At 38.2% G+C, this 21,602-nt stretch overlaps 3 protein-coding genes across 3 annotated transcripts; all 3 read left to right on the top strand.

The window, feature by feature from the left end:
- The first annotated feature begins 987 nt into the window (after positions 1 to 987).
- Positions 988 to 14,206, top strand: pias1b (protein inhibitor of activated STAT, 1b). The gene is made up of 14 exons (XM_057347902.1): positions 988 to 1,042; positions 6,435 to 6,879; positions 7,623 to 7,707; positions 7,977 to 8,024; positions 8,352 to 8,442; positions 8,632 to 8,766; positions 8,870 to 8,975; positions 9,242 to 9,315; positions 9,579 to 9,739; positions 9,840 to 9,970; positions 10,090 to 10,294; positions 10,653 to 10,792; positions 10,961 to 11,001; positions 11,183 to 14,206. Exons 1-14 carry the CDS (start codon positions 1,019 to 1,021, stop codon positions 11,498 to 11,500), a joined length of 2,004 nt encoding a protein of 667 aa, XP_057203885.1. The 5' UTR covers positions 988 to 1,018; the 3' UTR covers positions 11,501 to 14,206.
- Positions 14,204 to 15,885, top strand: rxfp3.3a3 (relaxin family peptide receptor 3.3a3; the record flags this gene model as incomplete). The annotated part of the gene is given in 6 exon segments (XM_057347646.1): positions 14,204 to 14,547; positions 14,549 to 14,627; positions 14,630 to 14,713; positions 14,715 to 14,869; positions 14,871 to 15,013; positions 15,016 to 15,885. Coding segments are annotated over 6 exon segments (993 nt in total), but the record flags the coding sequence as incomplete, so codon positions are not given.
- A 528-nt stretch (positions 15,886 to 16,413) lies between these two features.
- On the top strand, positions 16,414 to 20,716 carry morf4l1 (mortality factor 4 like 1). The gene is made up of 12 exons (XM_057347905.1): positions 16,414 to 16,572; positions 17,445 to 17,491; positions 17,913 to 17,980; positions 18,106 to 18,192; positions 18,490 to 18,570; positions 18,711 to 18,736; positions 18,845 to 18,933; positions 19,033 to 19,134; positions 19,493 to 19,581; positions 19,754 to 19,926; positions 20,103 to 20,187; positions 20,301 to 20,716. Exons 1-12 carry the CDS (start codon positions 16,533 to 16,535, stop codon positions 20,383 to 20,385), a joined length of 972 nt encoding a protein of 323 aa, XP_057203888.1. The 5' UTR covers positions 16,414 to 16,532; the 3' UTR covers positions 20,386 to 20,716.
- The last annotated feature ends 886 nt before the right edge of the window (positions 20,717 to 21,602 follow it).

The raw sequence follows: 21,602 nt of genomic DNA, 5'->3' as shown, positions 1-21,602 counted from the left end.
AAAAACCCTATAAAATAGTTATGGGCAAATAAGGACAAGTTAAATTAGTTGTACTGCATGTCCGCCCAAAGAATTTTAAATAAAATATTTAAATTACTAACTGGTTCCCAACACATTTTTTTTAATCCATTACGCTTTTCCGGTCGCCACGACGTAAATTTGGTCATAAGATTACGTTGACGTTACGTAAAAGTCACGTATTTTGGCTAAGAGAGTACTGATAAAGATCTATACAAGCGAAGCACAGTCTCTACTTTCCAGTCAGGTTCTTTTTTTAATTTTTTAATTAATTTATTATTATTGTTTTTATTAATTACAGAGAACAGAAACATACATAAGAATAAGCTTACAGCACATAATATCAACCACAAAAAATGAAAATGAGTCACAAAAAATAAATAAAATAAAGATAAGAGGGCAATCATCTAAACATAATTACAAGAAGAGATCAAAGGCAGAGCAAATCCTAACAGTCCTTATAGCTCCAGTCAGGTTCTGTGTTATGTAACCGAGACGCTATGACGTCACAATAATAAAATAAACTACTAAATGAGCCTGAAATACAAAATAAATATGTTTTGGAACGGTTAGATCCGTTTCCAAAGACACACGCACACGCACACACATACACAAGTTACACTCCTAAACGTGTTTGTGTAAATGAAAAAAAAAACACCACACAAACATTTAATACTGTATAACTTATCGTATGTTCTCGTGTTGGTTTTTGTTATGACAATGCTTTATTTTTTAGTAATACATATATAAATATATAGGCCAATAACAATGTGAAAACAATTAAAAGACAAAACGGCAAACACGTATTGTCCATGTTTTTATTCATGTATAATGATAATAACAAATGATAATAACAAATTAACTAGAAATGTGCCTGCCTTTTGGTAATACTTTCAGTTACATTTCCTCTCGCGCTAATTTTTAAACGAGCAAAATGATGTTTGACGCATGTTCTGGTCACGTGCCAGGAGTCCGATCACGCCTGCGCCAGAGAAACAAGATGGCGGAGAGTGCGGAATTGAAGGTAAAGTGTAGCCCGCAAATTACTTCTAATTCAACGCTTGTACGTGCTCTTTTTGTCCATGCTGTCCCTCCGATGTGGTTCTCGCGATTCTTTTTAGGCAAATCGACGTGCTGTATTTGGTTTAAAAGCGGTTTATGGGCAGTTTTGTGCCCGTTAAAAGGAACACTGTTATTGTTGTGATAGAGCCAGCTAGCTACCAGCTAACTCGCACATCTGTGTGCCTGCTGGAGTGAAATGATCACTTCTCACTCTAAACTTGGATGTTAATACTGATTTGTCCCTTTTTAACTTTGAAATGGGGGTGATTACTTGATGCATATACCGTTAGAGGTGTCGGTTGTCGGTGTACAGCAGTATGTGGGTGGTGCGTAGGCTGTTAACAGACTACAGATTGGGTGCTTTGACAGTCAAGACTACTGTTGTTCTGCTATTATACTATATACTAGTCCAGAAGCTATATATTATACTGTACTATTATTTATTAAAACAGACAACAGCTCTTTCTTGAGACCTAGAAAACGATTTTTGGTCATCTTATGCTCCCTTGGATCTAGTCTGCAATGTTCAAAAAAGCTTTGTGTTATTGCATTGTCACCAAGTTTTGAGACATTCAGGGCCTGATTCATGTAGTTTATCTGTGAATTCTGCAAAAGTATTAAAGTTTAAATGTGACGTTTAAGATGCAACATCAGTTTGTTTACTAAGTCCGTTTGTTAATTAGCTTCTACTTTTCCGGGCTGCCAAATATAGTAGTCATTTATAGTAGTATAGTTTGTCTGTATGTATTTTGCAATTATATGATGAAAGGTAAAGCTCATGCAGTAACATGTTTTGGATAACAGCGTCTGCTTAATGACTAAATGTAAATGTTATACAATTAAAAGTTGGAAGGGATAATTATACAATCAAGAGTTGGAAGGGATAATGTAAGTTAATGCACTGAAAGGTAATGTAAACAACTGTCTTGGCATTAACTTACAATTACAAAAATGATAAATGCTGAAAAACTGTATTGTTCATTGTTAGTTGGTGTTAACTAAGGCATTAACTAATGTAAACCAATACAATCAACAAAACATTATGTGAATCTTGGGTTGTGAGGAAAAGCCATATAATTATATGGGATGAATTACATCCACTTAATGGTGAATATGAGTTGTTACCATCTGGGCAAAGATATAGGGGACCGTCGCTACAGACTGCCCGTGCACAAAGATCTTTTATATTCTCCAGTATAGCTTTGTTAAATAAATCCCTGTGATACCACAGGTGTCTCTGTACTACTGTGTGATTTTGCTGTTGGGAATGGGAGGTCTGGTGTTTTAATGTTGGGTGTATTTGTTATGTGTTGTTAATGTTATCCTATGTTTGCTTGTAATTGACAATGCTGTTGTTGTTGATGACTGGAGTGTACCACAGATACAAGGAGATTTTCCGCAAGTACAATAAATAAACAGTACAATACAATCTCACTGCAAACTTTGAGGTGTTACTACTCACGCTTGATGTAAGTTTGTTTAACCCTTGAGACAAAACATAAACATGATTGCTGTTTGATGTTGCAACATTGATCTGAAGGTTTTCATCAACTTATACTTGTATCACGAGTCATATAAACCGCCTTTTCTGCATTAGGATATTTTGGAGACAATTATCAAGGTTTCTAAACTAGCTGTGATTTTGCCACTCACTGGCGTCAAAAGTATGGGCTTAGTTACTTATAAGGAGATTGTGATCTGACTGCTAGCTACACTCCTTTCCAAACCCGCAATAAAAATAGGCCTGATAACAGTACAAGGAGTTTTTTTATTCATTTGCAGCGAAGGCTTTATTTGGGCATAACACAGTGTATCGTGATACTTTGCTTAGTAATAAAAAACAGGAATTTTGCAGAAAGCAAAACAGGATGATAAGAAGCACACCCACGCGTTAACCATGGAGAGTGGGAGAAAGAGCACGCCCATCAATGTGCTCCTTCGTTCACGAAGTTCAAATGTGTTTGTTTGTTCACTGCATTTCGGTGAGGAATGTTATATAAACAGTGGATATAACGCTGGATTTCCAGATTGTTTGAAACTGATAGATGGAGCCCTAAAAGATGCCATTCATGTACCGCACGCGGTAAGTGAAACTGAGTCATATGTCTGTGTTTTGTGGCAATCGGCGCGTACGTGCATAAGGTAAACAACATGAACTTATAGTGAATCAACAGTTATGCAGGGATAATGCAATAATGTATTGTGTGCTCTAGTGTTCTAGTTCCGCACAACCCCAACCCACCCAGTGTAAATAGGTGTCTAAATAGATATTTTATCTGTGATTCAGTTTTTGTTTTACTTTTGTTATAGGCGTTTCAGTTTATTTCAGAGGAACATCCCTTTGAACCTCATTAAGATTTATTCCCTTTCCTTCAAAATGTTGACATGTTGAAAATCTGAAAACCTGGGATGGTTTCTTATCGCTTGTTGTGTTTCTGGCTGCTGGTTCATCCATCTGGAGTGAAGAGTCAGCATATATACTGACATGCAGAAGTGAAACAAGGACTGCAATGTTTCCCCTAGGTTTACGGCTTTGGGGGGGTCTGCGATCTCCATATTTTTTTTGCGGCGGAGGTCCGGACAATACTTTTTTAAATAAATAATGTTAATGTTAAATCAATCAATCTAATGTTTTATCAGGCCATTTACTTTATATTCTGATAGCCACAGTCTGTATGAAACATCGAAGGTCTGGTAACTGAGAAAATGTGTTGTGGGATCTGGTGCTGTAGCGAAGTCCCAGTGGTCTATATTAATATTTAAAAAAACTACTGACAACAAACTGTAACAACTGAAATAAATATATCATGAGCAGGAGTACTTACAAAGTTACTAACAGCCTTTCCATGCCATTCATACTAGAACTGATTCTAAATATTCTTTCCAATTAAAACATGATTCACAATGAAATGCTCTTAACATGCTGATTATTTATGCTATTAATATCATAAATGCTATATGTAGATACAAGACGTTATGTTTTATAATCTGTCACAAACCTATATAGCAAACCGTAAACTGACTGACAGCTAAAAATACTTTATTACTGCTGCATTTTCGTTTACTTAAGCGTTACAGAAAAAGTGTCCATTTATTTACCTGCTCTTTGTGTCTGCAGGTCTTTATATGCGACGTGTCTTTGGCGGGAGAAGCAGCGCTCACGGAGCGGAAAGGTTCAATGAAGCACGTTTGGCGCTAAATAAAGATATTAGAGGATATAGCTGCAAAATATAATCAACATAAATGTCCCTGAGTGCGCGTGATGTGTACATCTCAGTTATGTAGACGCGCTGCTCAGTTTAAACCACAGAAATAGTCTGATTTTTTAATGGTTCATTGTGTCTTGCGGTCCGGATGGTCATCCGGTGGTAACTGGACTGTTGCTTGTCAGAGGCAGGGCATGCGTATTTTCACCACCCTGGGAGCGTTTAAAAACGCATTTTTTTATCTGCTTTTCGGGTGATTAACGTGACATATTTTCCCACACGCGCTCTCTGTCCGCTGGTGAAAGTGTGCTCACCTGTGTATGTGCGCGCACGTGTCTGTGTGTGTCGGAGATCGATACAGAGGAGCAGAGGAGAATTGTAAAGGCGCGACCACGTAGAAACAGAAATGACATGCCGCCATGTAAATAATATTAATAACATAATGCTATTTAGTTTGTTTAGTACGAGAACAAGGTATAGACATGTTATATAGGAAAGGTAACCTTGAATGACTTCTCTAGTGATCCAACAACATAAAAAAATTATTAACTTGACCTTCAAGGGGGCGGGAGGTGCCGTTGGAGGGGCGGGGCGCCCCCCTAATGGTAGGGGAAACACTAGACTGGAACAAATATAGTTTTTGGCAGCGTTTAAAAAGTAGTTGTGCTTTGTAGGTGTGTTTTTGCATCAACATTTTTGAGAGAACTTGTCCAAGGCATTTTATCACATGTTCTAGTCATTGAGAGTAGAGTATAGGTGTGTGACATTCATGGTGTTAACTTTGAGGTTAGATTACATGAAGATGCCTGCTTGCTTACTTAGCCGAGAAAACCTCACACACTTCATGGTCCACTTCTTATTCTTCATATTCCCCTAGGAGGACGATGAGCTTATGTAAATAACCTCTCTTCATCCTATCTGCTGGCTGCAAAAAGCTTTTGGCCAAGGTCTTAGACGGTTGACCAGTTTTGTTTCCTCCTCTCCATACATAAAACATGTTGCATGAGGTTCATCTATTGTCAAAGACAGAATAATTAGTTTGATTTAGATCAAACATTCTAAGTTCATGGATTCTTTTAAAAACAACAAAATTATTGGCCGCCTCTTGGTTTACATTGGAGGATGTTCCTCACTGTAATGGTACAAGAGTGAGAGTCTCTTCAGGAGTGATGAGCAGTATTAAGGCTACATGTTTGTGTTGGGGGTCGGGCGGGTAGAATTAATAAAGACTGTTTATATGAACCGTCCAGTTGGTACTTGGCTGTAAACTGAGGCGGGGACCCAATCTCTCTGAGGTGGAGAAATATGAGCCTCTTTGGTCTGTGATTCTCTTGTTTTCCCTGTAGCTGTTCTCCAAAGCTTTTGTTATGAAAGCTTGCTGGCCCAGGCTCAGGTCCGATCTTCCCATCCCCCACTATCTCACCCTCTTCACCTCTCTGCCCGCACTTGCATTTTAATAGAACCCAAATGCCGGGTACCACCAACACAGGACTTTGTCTCAGAATACCCAAAAAGGCTGAGCTGAGAGCAATTCCACAAAATCTTAAGATGTGGCTTTGACCCAGCACGTAAAGGTGTTATTTTCGCACACATAAATCTACCATCACAATACAAAAATACATATTCAAATATCTAAAGAAATCCAAAATACATTTCTCGACATCTTTAGTTGGCTAAATAAACTAAGATATTTAAAAGAATGTATTAACAGCACCCCATTCGTTTGCATTGGTTACAATAGACGTGAATGGTGGGGCTGGGCTGTTCTGTTATCAACATTTTTCAAAATATCTTCTTTTGTGTTCTACAGAAGAAAGAAAGTCATACAGGTTTGAAATGAAAAGAGGGCGTGTAAATGATGACAGAATTTTCATTTTGAAGCTGAACTACTTCTTTAATAATAAACGCATGTCCAAGACTAAACCCGAGGCAAATTTAGTCCTAGGTGGCCTACATTGTGTATAAGGCATATAAATAACAACCAAACAGACTATGTAACCTCGTTTTCAATCCCATTTATGAAAAGAAAGGCACTTAAACAGGTTTGATTTGTTTACTTATGTTTACTAAAACCCTGCAAATTATTTTTGTGTATTTTCATTCAATCAATTCATATTTATCTACTGTTTCCTGTCTTTGTAAAAACAGCAAATGGTGATGAGCCTACGTGTCTCAGAGCTTCAGGTTCTTCTGGGATACGCGGGTCGCAACAAGCATGGACGGAAGCACGAACTCTTGACCAAAGCGCTATACTTGTTGAAAGCCGGCTGCAGCCCCGCCGTGCAAATGAAGATTAAGGAGCTCTACCGCCGCCGCTTCCCCACAAAGATGGTGTCCCCGACAGACCTCTCGCTCCCGGGCCTACATGCCAGCTCCAGAGTGGCTCCTGCAGGGCTCCCCGCCAGCCTGACCCATCTGGGATTTGATGGGCACGGCTCGCCCTCTCTACTACCTGTAGCACTGCTTGGTCCAAAGCATGAGCTGGGCCTGCCCCACTTGCCCTCAGCCCTCCATCCAGTCCATCCAGACGTCAAGCTTCAGAGGCTGCCATTCTATGATGTTCTTGATGAGCTGATCAAGCCCACCAGTTTAGGTGAGTTTCTTATACAAACAAAAATGTGCTGTTTAAGTGATTTATGGCTTATAGCTTGGCCACTGCGAGTTCAGTCATCAATGTGTACAGTGTGGTGCAACTGGTGCAGTTTTACTTCCACTTATCTATCTCCTCGCTCCTGAAACTCCTGCCATTCCATTTAAGAAGATTGGATTATGTAACCTGGGGTTATTTTTGGCTCTTGTAGAGTTGTGCTTTGAACTTTACTCCACAACCTTGTAAAGTGAATCCGGAGAAAAAGACCAGCAGTCTTGTGTGTCCTGCGTGTAACTGAAATTTTGCTTTGAGATTGTGAAAGGTCCATTGTATGAAATGTAGTGCCATCTATCGGTGAGGTTGCGAATTGCAACCAATGGCTCACTCTACCCCTTCCTTTCGAAGCACTACGGTGACACAGGACAAAGATGTTGTCACATTTTCGCTTCTTTGCCGAAGGAGATAACGTATTTACAAAACGTGCTCTTTAGAGCAGATTGTCCGTTTAGGGCTTGTCATGTAAGGGGACCTGCGATGTCATTCAGTCATTAAGAGCTAAATATTATTGAGTGTTAGTTCATTCAAAATGTACTTTTTCAATGTAGCCATTGAGTTAGACCTGAGCTAGACAATGAAAAGACTTGGTAACAGCTTGGCCTGCTAGAAATTTCCTTTGCATTTTACACCTTTTCTTGGTTATACTCTAATTCTTCCATGACCATCTTCTCTTTCTTTTTATTTTACAGCCTCAGACAGCAGTCAGAGATTTCAGGAAACATGTTTTGCGTTTGCGCTCACGCCTCAACAAGTTCAACAGATCAGCAGTTCAATGTGAGTGCAGAGGAGGGACATTAAATTACATTGTTTTGACAGGCCAACATGCTTAAAGTGTTAGTAATGTCCTAACTAATTTTGAGCTCAGAATAAACCTTAACCAGTTTCATACTGAAAATCTTCTGAATTGAAAACATCTGCTAAACAGTTGAACTTGAACAGAAGACACTAGGTCTTATCAAACAGTCCTGTAGAATGTTTGGCATGCTTTTGTCTCCTACACTCTATATCACACATTCCTTTTATCCTACCCTCCTGTCTGACAGGGACATCTCTGGGACCAAATGTGACTTCACCGTGCAAGTACAGCTAAGGTATGAGAGGGCAAACATTTCCTCAAGTAAATGACTGTAAACTGTAGAACTGTAAAAGTTGAGTTAAATAAAGCGTCTTTTTACTTTGTGCTATTATTTGTTATTTTGTTGCGTTATCGTATTATCTTGTTATAATATCGTCTTGAAAATAGAAATCTTTGTAAACACTGTGCATGCCATTGAATGTTGTGTATTTTATTTAGCTGATTGTGGGTGCTGAAGATAACATACCTCCATCTTAAGAGCTTTCTTTTGTTTGGCTTTCAAAGAGAGTCTTGGAAGTCTTTCCCACACGTTCCTAATGGAATCTCAATGCATATTTCTTAGGTTTTGCTTATCAGAAACAAGTTGTCCTCAGGAAGACCATTTCCCACCCAACCTTTGTGTTAAAGTGAATGGAAAACCCTGTAACCTCCCTGTGAGTCTGGCTTTTTTTCAGTCACAAATCAGCAAGCTTATTATATTCTACAGCTAAAAGCAAAGAATAGGGTCCCACATTGTGTGTCTTTAACTACTATGCACTTGAATAATAAATAATATATACATGTTTAAAATAGTGTTCATTTAAAAAGGTTTTTTAACTTTTGGTTTTCTTGAATGTCTTCAGGGTTATCTTCCTCCAACCAAAAACGGAGTAGAGCCAAAGCGACCTAGCAGACCCATCAACATTACCTCCCTGGTTAGGTTGTCTACAACAGTTCCCAATACCATTGTTGTGTCATGGACGTCAGAAATCGGAAGGGTAATAAATCTGTTTTTGAAATTAGAATGCTTTTTATGAGATTGAATTACTATTATTGTGCACAGTAAGGGTTCCTAACAAACACTGCATGTGTTTCAAACAGAGTTACTCCATGGCAGTGTACCTGGTCCGACAGCAGTCCTCCTCAGTTTTGCTACAGAGACTACGGTCAAAAGGGATCCGAAATCCAGACCACTCCAGAGCGCTCAGTACGTTTACGCTGCGTGGTTCGGAAAGATGTTTACTGTCATGAAATATTACAAATAACATAGTTAAGCATTATTACATTTATGTACCACCTTGCAAATGTTTTTATCTAAAGTGCCCCACTCTCTAAAGTGACCTTGGTGTCCCATTCTCTGCCATTTGAGCTACAGGACTCAAATGGAGTGAAGTGATTCCTAGCCTGTAAAAACGGCATCAGAATTGGTGTTTGTTAACCAGCGATCTGATATTTTTTGTGCTTGCTCTTCAGTTAAAGAGAAGCTTACTGCTGATCCTGACAGTGAGATTGCCACCACCAGTCTGCGTGTCTCCCTGCTCTGTCCGGTATGTAATGAATCCTCGATCCTGAATAAAGACATTGTTCTCTGCACAGGGCCTCTATTAAACCTTGTCGTTTTTTTACAATATGTGCATTATTGAGTTGGTCAGAGTATTAAATTCTGCTTCTTGTTGAAGCCACAGAGCCTGGAATAGTCTGGCTGTCTATATATAGTTCAGTATATATCATAATAATAATTCTGTTATCACATGTAAAGTATGATATATAAAATATGCTATCATGTGTGTATCTGTGTGTGAATGAGCAGCTCGGAAAAATGCGGCTGACGATTCCCTGCCGATCGCTCACCTGCTCGCACCTACAGTGCTTTGATGCTACGCTCTATATCCAAATGAACGAGAAGAAACCCACGTGGGTGTGTCCAGTCTGTGACAAGAAAGCTCCATATGAACACCTTATTATTGATGGGTCAGTGCTGCGCTCACCTTTAACACTTCTGATCTGAAACCTTTACTATATACGCATGAATATATGCTTTCAAAATTAAAAGAAAGTTGTTGTTTTTTAGATTGTTCATGGAGATTCTGAGCAGTTGTGTGGATTGTGATGAGATTCAGTTTAAGGAAGATGGCTGCTGGGCTCCTATGAGATCCAAGAAGGTGGTCCAGGAGGTGTCAGCCTCATCAAACGGCGTTGACGGTATGTTCACAAAACAAAGTGTTATTTCAATAAAGTGTGATATTTTACCTTGTTACATTGTGCTTTAAAGGTTTAGACATGTAATTGCTGCATTAATGTTATATAACCTTCTTGTTTAGACTCTTGTCGGTCAGTTCTGTCAGACCACAGAAACAGTTCATCCCATGGCTGCAACAGTAAGAAGGTGGAGGTGATTGACCTGACACTGGACAGCTCCTCAGATGATGATGATGACGATGACGATGAAGATGATGATAATGACGAGCCTCCACCTAAAAGAGCCTGCCCATCTTTATCACCCACATCTCCGCCTGTCAACAAAGGGTGAGGATATTCGTAATATTTTGGAACATGATGGCGAAACGATTCATTCATTGTGCAGAGTGAACCATTTGGTTTTGGATCAGTGAAGTGTTTAGGAACTTTCAGACATTTATGTCCCACTAAAAATCTGGAAATTATATCAATTATAATTGTGTGTGACATCTATATTGTTCCAGCTTTAGTTCTTTTTCAGTTATTTTTAGCCAACGGAAGGGCTTGTTTGATGGATGTAGTCACTAAAGTACACGGTTTAGTTACTGTACATTGTTTTTCTTGAAAATAAGTGTTTCTTGCCTTGATGTTTTGCTATTGCAAAGATATTCATATTTTTTAATGGTCAAATACTTTTTTTTGGCAGAGTGTTAAATCTGCATCATCAGGCATCCCCACTAGCAAGAGCTCCAAGCATGCCAGCTGTGGAGACAAATTACATCCCTCCCCCTCCTCCTCTCATCCAGGACTATCGTCACTATTACCACACACCCAGTGACCTGCCAGGTATGGGCTTAACACTGCCTGTTTTCAATGCAGTTTTAATAGTGGACCTGTGACTCGGAAACGTTGGCATATGCACCCTAATTATTTCCCACCAATGTATTTAATATTAAACAACACTTTTATCACTGAGGGATTTGATAAACATGACTGTTTTTTCTTTATCTACAGATCTGAATTTCTTCTCATTTTTACAAGGTGACAATCACCAGGTAAGTTCACTGTATGATAAAGCAGCAAAGAATAGCTAGAGGGCAGCATTGCACATAAACACATTTCATGGCTGATTCTGTTAGACACTGTGAGCCAGATCTAAAAGAAGAAGCTGAAGTACATAGTTCTTGTTTAAAAAAAACTTAGTTTAAAGCATATGTTCTTCATCTCTTTCTGTAGCATTATAACATGGTCATGGCTGCTGCGGCCGCTGCCTCGGCCTCCGCGTCGGCATCAGAAGATCACGAGCTGCTGCTGAACCGTTTCATGCCCTACAGTTCCTCTCAACTGTTCTTGGAGCAGTCGGGGACAGCGGCGAGCAGCTCGCTAGGGCCCGCCAATGGCAGCGGGGGCAGCAGCAGCGGGAGCAGCAGCAGTCTGGTGTCCTCCAGCAGCCTCAGAGACAGCCACCCTCACAACAACGCCTCCCGTTCACGCTCCGACGCCGCCACTTCTGTCATATACGGCTCCATCCCCGATGTCATTTCACTGGACTGACCACACGGGGGCGACCCACAAACAGACTAGCCTTTGTCACGAACAGCAGGAGGATGAAGAAACTTGTGCACTCATGATTTAGACATGAATGAGGTGGAAGGAGGGAAAAAAGAGAACAAAGACTTTTGTAAAGAGAATAAAATTGCTGTGTACAGAGAAGAAAAATCTATTTTCAGTTTTACTTTTGTATATAAACAATAGGACGCTGCCTACCCAGTGAGTGACTTCAGTTGGTATTTCCTTCATGGATACTGAAGGTGTTTTTCACTGCTCTGTGTGTTGTTTCTAGATGATCTTATTCTATACCTTTTATACTTTTTGCTATTTCATTTAGCCTCGAATAATTATTTCAGGCACAGTAATGGAAAGGCAGTCAGTATCATTTTCTTTTGTTTAGTCGTGAGACTAGCCCTTAGCCATTGTTTGAACAATGAGGGAACATCATTATTTAATGCCATTGTCCTGTGCAGGTAATTTATTATTGCTTTTAAGTTATGTAGGACGTATGCTGTACAGAAGCATTCCCTTACGCCAACACACAATCTAGCCACGACAAGCTTGAAAAGTTGATGGAGGTCACGTCTTATTCCAGTCGCACATTCTCTCTCACCGTCTACCATAGTATGTAAGACATGTATTTATGTTTAAAGTATGCATTGGCCAAATCGGTTGGTTATTTCTTGAGGTTAACCTTGTTGAATGGTTTTCATAATTTGACATTTTGTCTGGACTGAGGTGAGGTTTAGAAAAAAATATCAGGCACTCTTGTGTACCTCACGAGTCAGTTGGTTCCAGTTTTGAGAGTAAAATGATCAGAATTATGTTGCAGCTTAGCAGAGTCCTGTTATAGAGACAATTATGTTCTGTAAGACAAGGACCTTATAAAGACATCACATTACCAGCAGACCTTCCATTTCGTTAAAACCACAGCTGTCTAAATTTAAATGGCAAAATACATTGGCTTTAGAGGTTCAAATACACACCATATCTAAAAAGACTGCATTCTGATTGGTTTTAAACTGCAATGATCATACTTTTTATATATTGAAAAAAGTACACTTGTTTCTCTTAATGTCATTGAAATTTATGAGTAGAATTGGCAGTTGACAGCTTTTCATTAGCCAAAATCTTTGGTTAAACTTGCAATGTCCCATCCTAATTTGTCGAGAAGCGTCATTTTTTCAAGGGCTGTGTCGTTTGGACTTAAGTATCATCAGTTCCTTGTCAAAAACTTCAGTAAGCTGCAACAAAGACTGAAACCAATTGTGATCTGTAACATCATACCCCCATCTTGACCAGCCCCCCCCCCCATTAACCTAATAGGTTTTAAAAGTGCGTTTGGGAAGGGTGACCGTATTGCAACATATCTGTGCTGTCTGGTTTTGACTGTATAAAACTGAATTTATTTATTTTATCTATTACATTTTTAATATTTGTTTGATTACGCATTACTGTCATGCATTTATTTCATAATTATTTTCAGAGCTCTTAACACATGCTTTGCATTGTATAAGTGTCTAATTCTTTCCATGTCTCTCATTCTCTCATATCTGTACTATATGAGACACCTGAGGCATTAATTCTACAATCTTAATTGCTTTGTCAGATTCAACATTTGTTGAAATTAAACCATTTAACGGATAAACGCAAGCCGAGTGTGCGTATCCTCTGGCTCCATTTTGATGTGACATTGATGAGGCATTGGATACTAATGGTTAAGCAATTATCTTCCCCCATTAAAAGAGGTTGTAGAACACTGTCTAATGTTGGGTCTTGATGAGAGTTAGCAAATATTTTAGTCACAGTGATTTGATTATAGCCAGTACACAGAACAGGCCACTAACCTTCCTTAATGAGTGTTTTTGTTTTTAAGAGCAAATGTTAAACTTGAGTTTAAAATTAACATAATTGGATTGAAGAACCCAAGCGTGTTTCATTTATATTTCTTTTTTAACATATTGAGTTGGCCACCATTCCGAATCTTCCATTTGGCATTTCTTTCACTGAAGTCATAAATTTCATGTGCCCCATGAATCTCCATGTCTATTTGTTTTTGAAGTAAACCACTAGACAGTCCAGTTTAGTTGTACCAATAACTGGCAAGTTTGAACTCTCTGCCTTAAGTTCTTTTACTGTATATGGTACGCTATGAGAGAAACAGATATGTACAGTAAACCAGTACCAGTTTGTATAAAATATTATATGAATTATTTATTATTTGAATTGGGATACATTGTTTACCTAATGAATGTTACTTGTTTATGTAGAGAGCGGTTTAGCTGTAATAAAACAAACATTCAATCTTTTTTATTTGTCTTATCTGTATTTTGATTGCTTGATTGTGGTTGTAATATTGACACATTTTTTTATATTCAGTCCAAAATAAACCAGCATTAATAATGAGAGAAGAATCACTCATTATTACTGGTGACCTGGCTGAGATTCAAAGGTTACATCAAGGCTCTGTTCTTCTCACCTTCTGATGCGCACTGTTTGAAATGCGCAAGTGTCATTGACCCCAAGCTGTCATGCCTGTCAAAAGTCTCCAGCCAATCTTTGCATTACTTGGGCGGGTTATACCAAGGCACATGTTTTAAATAGCAGTGCTCCCTTGGATGTGTTAGGTAAGGCGCAGGCTGGCTGCTGTCTTCAATGGAACTGAAAACAGGGTCATAGTGGATCTTGATACGTCATTGTGGGTGACACTTTCAACATCACCGGGGTATTCAACACCCACAGGGTTATGTCACGTTTGGAAATGACATTGACGTTACCGCGGACAGGAGCCCTGCCCTCAGAATCGTGATCGCCGTGGTGTGCATTCTCGTTTGCGCAATAGGGTTAATTGGGAATTCGCTCGTCCTCTATATCATGAGAGTGAAAGACTCCAAACAGAGCGCAACTATTTATTTCTTTATTGTTAATTTAGTCATTACATATCTTAAGTTTGTTATGACTTTGCCTTTCTGGGCGGTGGATACCGCTCTGGATTTCAGCTGGCCGTTTGGAGACGCCGTGTGCAAAACCGTACAGTGATGAACATGTAGGCTACGCCAGCGTGTTTTTCCTCTCTGCTATGAACATCACTCGATACTGCTCCGTGGCTTCGGCGACTAGGAGCGGGTCCGTCCACCTCCCTCGTGCTCTGTCAAATGAGTTTGCGCGTTTTTATGAATCGTCGCCACAGTTCCAACATCTGTTTTCTCAACTGTGCACCAACGTAGCCGGGGAAAAGCTCTGTTTACTCAAGTTTCCTGCCGGACACTACTGGCTGGCTTTTATCATATTAAATCCTGGTTGCTTTTGTTTTGCCTATACGTGGATTCTTTCTGTGTCCTATGTGATGCTTCTGACATTATTTAAGTATGAATAGTAGTCATTCAAAGAGAATGATTCGTGTCACCAAATCCATCACAGTTGTCTTTCTCTCCTCTGTGTGCTGGATGCCTAACCATGCAGTAACACTTTGGCGTGTGTTGGTCAAACTGAACGTCATTTACTGGGATGAGGCATATTGTTCATACATGTATTCCCCGTGACTGTTTGTTTGGTGCATACTAATAGTTACTTAAATCCGTTTATATGTTGTCTTACAAGACGGGCGGTTTTGAAAAAAGCTAAAAAAATGTTTTTCAAATGTTGCACCGTGGTTTTCCCAGAAATCTGGAAGGGCAATGAGCTGCGCTGCGGTGCAAATGCATAAAACACTACTACTAAAGCCTAAACATTTGCTTAGTTAAAAAAATCAACATTTAACAACAACCGTAATAACAATAAATAGTAATCTAATAAACAACACAAAACTAATATGTATTTGTAAAAAAGGCGTAATGTGCGACGTAAAAGCATGAATGATTATTTGTCATAAATATTAGATTATTTGTATTATTTAGTGACAAAAATCTGTTTGTGTGGGAGGGGTATATTATGTCTTTTTTATGGATACAACACATTAATAAATGATGTGTAACAACAAATAATAGGCCCTATTTGTTGTTTATTGTTTATTATAGTTGTTTATATTGCTGTGCTTGTTTTCTGATTTTTGGTTAAAAGAGCAATATGTGTTACATTTACATTTATTCATTTGGCAGACGCTTTTATCCAAAGCGACTTACAAGAAGACCATATAAACATTTTGTCAACACGCTAAACAGTACCGTTAGTTTACAAGGCTACTAGGATGATTAAAGCTGGAGTAAGCAAAGGAGAGAATGAACAACTAGATTTTTTTTGACAGACAGAAAGACAGTCAGACAGTTATTGGTTAGTCAAATAAATGCGGAACAGATATGTTTTTAGCTGTTTTTTGAAAGTTGTGAAGGATGCTGCAGTTCGTGTGGAGGCTGGCAGTTCATTCCACCACAGGTGAACCGAATGAGTAAAGGTTTTTGCAAGCGATTTGGTGCCTCGCTGTGATGGAACAACCAGCGTCGCTCATTTTTAGACCGAAGATGACGGGAGGGGATGCAGACCTGGAGCAGTGAGTTAAGGTAAATGGGCGAATTTGCCGTATCGTTAAATCTTTAAATTGCTTCACACTCTAAAAGTTTTGTAAAAATGAACGTTATTAACCGATATATTACAAAATAACCTATAAATTAATATGTTGCACCAGAAATTGCAATGGCGCACTTTGGAAAAGTAGCTATATAGAAATAAGTATTTTGTAAAATTGTAAATATTTATTTATTTGACATTTTATGTTTATTGTTGACGCTCAAGGTAAAATGCTAGATGCACCTTTATTTGTAAGGCGCTTTGTACAAAAGTGTTTGCTAAATGAAATCATGTAAATATATACTATAAACATAGCCTACTTAGTTATATAGCCTACAACATTATAGTGTACAAGTTCCGTGTTTCGCCAACAGGGGCTCCAGGCGTTTATTATGGCAACCACCTGACAGGGGCGCCAAAAAAGTTCGACACAGTAGAAACGCAGCGCGGCGCCTTCACCCTGCGTGAATGAACCCGGAGCTGGCGATGCCTGGATTTGATTTTCCAGCTATTTTTATTGTTTAATCTGTGAATGGCGCCTAAACAGGACCCTAAACCTAAATTTCAAGAAGGTAAGACACCCCAACCCATAAGAACGTTACGTCTTCTCAAAACGACACATCAGTTCACCATTCTCCATGAGCTGTGCCAGTGGACGCGGGCGCTGCCTCCGCACAATGGCGCGTCTGCTCGGAGCTATATGTATGCAAACAAACCTTTTCGCCGCGCAATGCTATATGTTCATATTATTAAATTGTGTGTTTATTTACACAATAATGTATGTAGGATTGCATATCAGTACTTCCTGTTTTATGCGACTTGCCTTTGTAAGCGCGTGCAGCTGCACGATTATGAAACAAAACATTAGCATTTCTCCATGTAGCACGTTAGCTCATAGCAGGCCTTGTTTACAGAAAGCACACATCAAAGCATGTTATGGTCGTCCTAGCGGGATTAATAATTTATTATCTCATTATATGTCTCTAATAATGTTTACAAAATCTATTTTAAGTTTATTTACCTTTTTATTTGGACAAGCGAGAGGATATTTTAATGGGTTAATACCCACTTCCCATTGTCAACTGCAGTTGGTGCTATTTTAGATGACTGACAACTGCAGAAAATGTGGGTTCATCATTGTTTTTATGAGTTCAGTTTCGCGTTATATTTTGTTATGCAGTTCCTTCAGACATTTCGTATTTCACGTAACTTATTTCAATCACTGAAGGTTTATAATGTGTCTCGATAGGGTGGCACATCATGCATTGGGTCAAACTACAGAATTGTTCTGCATAATTTCACTCCAAATATTTTTTGTTTCTTGTTACATTTTTATGTTATACCAAAAACAATATATAGTTGTGCATATAAAGAAGATTTGTTTTAATATAATACAGGTTTTTAAAGTGAACGTTATACTGCTAATAAGTCTGATCCATTTCAGGTGAACGAGTGCTGTGCTTTCATGGGCCATTGCTATACGAAGCTAAGGTAACTGTCTGAATCATTCTGTTTTGCATTCCTTCTTAATGGATTATGTATCCATTAAGGCCTTCAAAGCCTCTTTGATTTTTTTGTAGCAACAACAGGAAGAGAGTTTCCTTTTTTAAGTGTAAATGTAGCTCGGGGGTCTGATGGTATGGTTTTGTAGATCAGGGTTTAAGGCTTTTAAAGCATTTTCTGTGAATGGCACGGCAGCCCTTTATCTGCTTATTTGTCTGGTTGTAGATGAAGATTTAGATTGAATTGGCTGTACACATATGCTTGTAAAAAGGACGTGCTTGTACTTTTTGTTGTTTCCTGGTTGTGGTATCTCAAGTGCAATGTTCTCATTTTGAAACGAGCATGAATTATTTAAATCATTTTTTAGTTGTGTGTTCTGTCTGTCCTAACTGTTTGTCTCTCTTTGCAGTGTGTAAAAATCAATATTAAGGATAAACAAGTGAAATACTTCATTCATTACAGTGGATGGAATAAGAAGTAAGTCTACATTTTCAAAGTGCTCACTCTTAAAGTGTATACGTTTAAGTAGTAAAAGCAAAAACAATCTCCAAAAACAAGTTTGATAAGTGTATTCTCTAAATGTCTTTTCATTGTGTTTCTAGCTGGGACGAATGGGTTCCTGAAAGCCGTGTGCTCAAATATGTGGACAGTAACCTTGCGAAACAGAAAGAGCTTCAGAAGGCAAACCAGTGAGTGTGTTTTATAAATACAATAATACATAATTAAAAAAAAAAAAATGATACCAGTGTGTAAATAAAAGTTCACTCAAAAATTAAAATCCACCATTTACTTGATCTTATGTCGAAAACCGTATGACCTGCCTTCTTCAATGAGAATTTTTGAAAAATTACATTTTTGGGTATAAATGTTCAGTAACATGGAAATCTAAAATTCTAATTATGTAAACATTTGCACTGTTAATTCAAAAGTACAAACAACAGTGTGCAAATCATGTTTGAAATAATGCAACCATAACTATTTTTCAGAGACCATTATGTTGAGGGAAGGATGAGGGGTGTCGCACCAAGCAAGAAGATCGCTGCTGTGCAGCAAAAAAATGTAGATGTGTAAGTGTTCTTTGGTTTGCTTTTACCGTTTAAGTGCCTTCGAATAAACTCTGCTTTCACTTAACTGTCAGAAGCACAAACTCAACCGTTGTTTATTTACTGGTGTGTGTTTAACCATGACATTTCTGTTCTTTCAACAGAAAAACAAAAAAGAACAAGCAAAAGAGTAAGTTCCTTTTTTCTATGTAAATATGAATGTATTTTGACCTGTGTATCAAGCAATTTGATGCTCAGCTGTTGAGCGTAAATATAATTGAATACACTTTATGCTCAGCACCAGGAGCTGGAGAAGGCACCAGCACTGGAGATTTGCCTCACCCCCCACGCAAGAAGAGGGCACGTGTTGACCCGACTGTGGAAAGTGTATGTCACTTCAGTCCCTTGTTCAAAACTGAATGTTTGTATTGTCTTACAGTTTGTGCTTTAAATGTAAGGTATGAATGAGGCTGTTATTCTGTACAGGAGGAGACATTTATCAACAGAGTAGAAGTGAAGGTAAAAATTCCTGAAGAGTTAAAACCATGGCTGGTAGATGACTGGGACCTGATCACAAGACAGAAGCAGGTACAAACCTAGGCCTAATCCAACTCTAACCTATTTCATAATATGGGAGGAATATTGTCTAAAGCAACAACTAGATAAGAGAAAACAGGATTAGGTTACATTTGCTTTTTCACAGAGGTTAAGTCACAAATTACAATGAACTTCCCCACTGAACTGGAAACAAATCCCCTGATGGAAATTAGAGATGCTGAATATATAATACAGTTCATTCACATGCATTCAAATGACCTTTTCTGTAACAAAACACATGTCACAATCTTAACTATTAAAAGTAATCATCCTTCAAAAATGACTTACTCTGATGTGCTTCGTTAACAGTACAGTATGTACATTAAACATGCAAATTTCTTTTTGTTAGCTCTTCCACTTACCTGCAAAAAAGAATGTGGATTCTGTCCTGGAAGACTATGCAAATTACAAGAAGTCAAGAGGAAACTGTGATAACAAGTATGATAGTGTGCCATATGGAAACTTGTGATTTAATCATCCAGTTAATTGGAATCACTGTAGTACAAATCATTCATTTGGTGCGCAAGTCTTCCACTTAATTGGAATCATTCATTGTTAATGAACTTCTCGTGAGAGTCTTTGTTATGACATACTTGACGTCTTCACTCAGGGAATATGCTGTAAATGAGGTGGTCGCTGGAATCCGTGAATACTTCAACGTCATGTTGGGTACACAGCTGCTCTACAAGTTTGAGAGGCCACAGTATGCAGAGATTTTGGCAAATCATCCAGACACCTCTATGTCTCAGATCTACGGAGCGCCACACCTGTTGAGGCTTTTTGGTATGATAATTTTATCCCCAAATCGTAATATGTACCCATAATAGCCAATGATTATGCAAATGTTTTATTATTATTGATAACCTTCTTTTCTTAATATACTGTTGTATACAGTTTTTTTAATTATTTGGGCTAGTATTTGATCTTAAGGCCCCTTTTGTGAACTTAAATGTTAACAGTGAGAATTGGCGCAATGCTGGCCTACACACCATTGGATGAGAAGAGTCTAGCCCTGCTCCTCAGCTATCTGCAAGATTTTTTAAAGTAAGTAGACATTGTTTTTGTTAATGACACACGTTTTAATGAGACGGATTGTAAGCATCCATCAGTTTTGTATTTTTTTGTGTTCTGAGCCTAAAGTTTTATTTTAAATGTAGGTATTTGGTGAAACATTCATCGACTCTCTTCAACGCAAGTGACTATGAGGTTGCACCTCCGGAATACCACCGCAAAGCTGTCTGAAAGCAGATCATGAGGATGTTTGGTGCTACGATCATTTATTTTTAAAGATTATTTTATTACAGCCCATCATTTGTCTCTTGGAAGATCTTAGTACCCACAGCATCAGACAGCAAAACAGGCTCATCATTTGGTTCATCGGTACTCTAAGGGTAAAATCTGGTGTTCCAGATAATCTGTCGAGGTTCAGGATTTTCTGGAAAGCTGCTGGTCATTTTTCCCAATTTTTTGTTATTGTAAATTTGATAAACAGGATCTGGTCATGTTAAAATGATGCATCTTTTGTGTTTTGTTTTTTTAAATATGTCAATAAATTGTCCTTCACAGATGTGAACCTGCTGCATCTTTTGTGAAGCACGTGTACTTCTGCCAGTTAAAATGCTGTTGTAATCCAGCTAATTCATACAATTAAATATAGAAATTTTAGGGTTTCAATTAGAATTATTATTTTTTGATTGTATCACATCTCGATGTAAAAAGTAATGCTTTCTAGTTAAAGCAATCCAATGGTGTGTGGCCATGTAAAAGCAGACACTGTACTTTAATCATACTCTCAATGTTTTAAAGTGTTTGATTAAAGGAATAATCTATGTTTCTCAGTTTGTTGCTTTAATACCATCGAATCAAAGAAATTGAAATTGTAGCTTGAGCAGTTTTACGTGTTAGAAATAGCATGTGTTTTCAGTATATACAGACAGTCTACCATTAATAGATGACTTCTTGTTTGTCTTGTATGAAAGAACAGAATAGCCCAGTTTATTAATGACAGTTTAAAGGCAGTAAAACTGCTTTCAGGGGCGGACTGAATGTGGTTTTACGAGTCACATGTCTGAAACAGGTTTGAGTACTTAATTTGACAAGTTCACAGAAAATGTGTTAACATTCTAACTATATAATTGCAGACTAAGCTTTTTTTGGTAGAGATATTTTGTTGGTTAGCTATTGTTCAGTCTATCTGTACTGAGAAATTTTACACAGGATGTGATTTATAACAAGTGATAAACATCCTATGAGTGGTTCATAGTTCTACAATTACATATGATTTTGCAGAATATGTCTATTATGAAATGGCATTATCATTCGCCAAGTAAATATCTAAAACGGCTATGCTCACGAAAGAAGAAAACGAAAGAATTATGTATGACGAATAACTTATTCGCTTCATAAAAATGCATATTTCTAACCATCCAGCCACTTTGCAAACAAGACAATCCTGCGGA

The sequence above is a fragment of the Triplophysa rosa genome, linkage group LG12 (assembly GCF_024868665.1).
Source record: "Triplophysa rosa linkage group LG12, Trosa_1v2, whole genome shotgun sequence".
NCBI classification, from domain to species: domain Eukaryota; kingdom Metazoa; phylum Chordata; class Actinopteri; order Cypriniformes; family Nemacheilidae; genus Triplophysa; species Triplophysa rosa.
The sequence above is the reverse complement of the archived record's forward strand: the minus strand, read 5'-3'. Positions and strand labels throughout refer to the sequence as shown.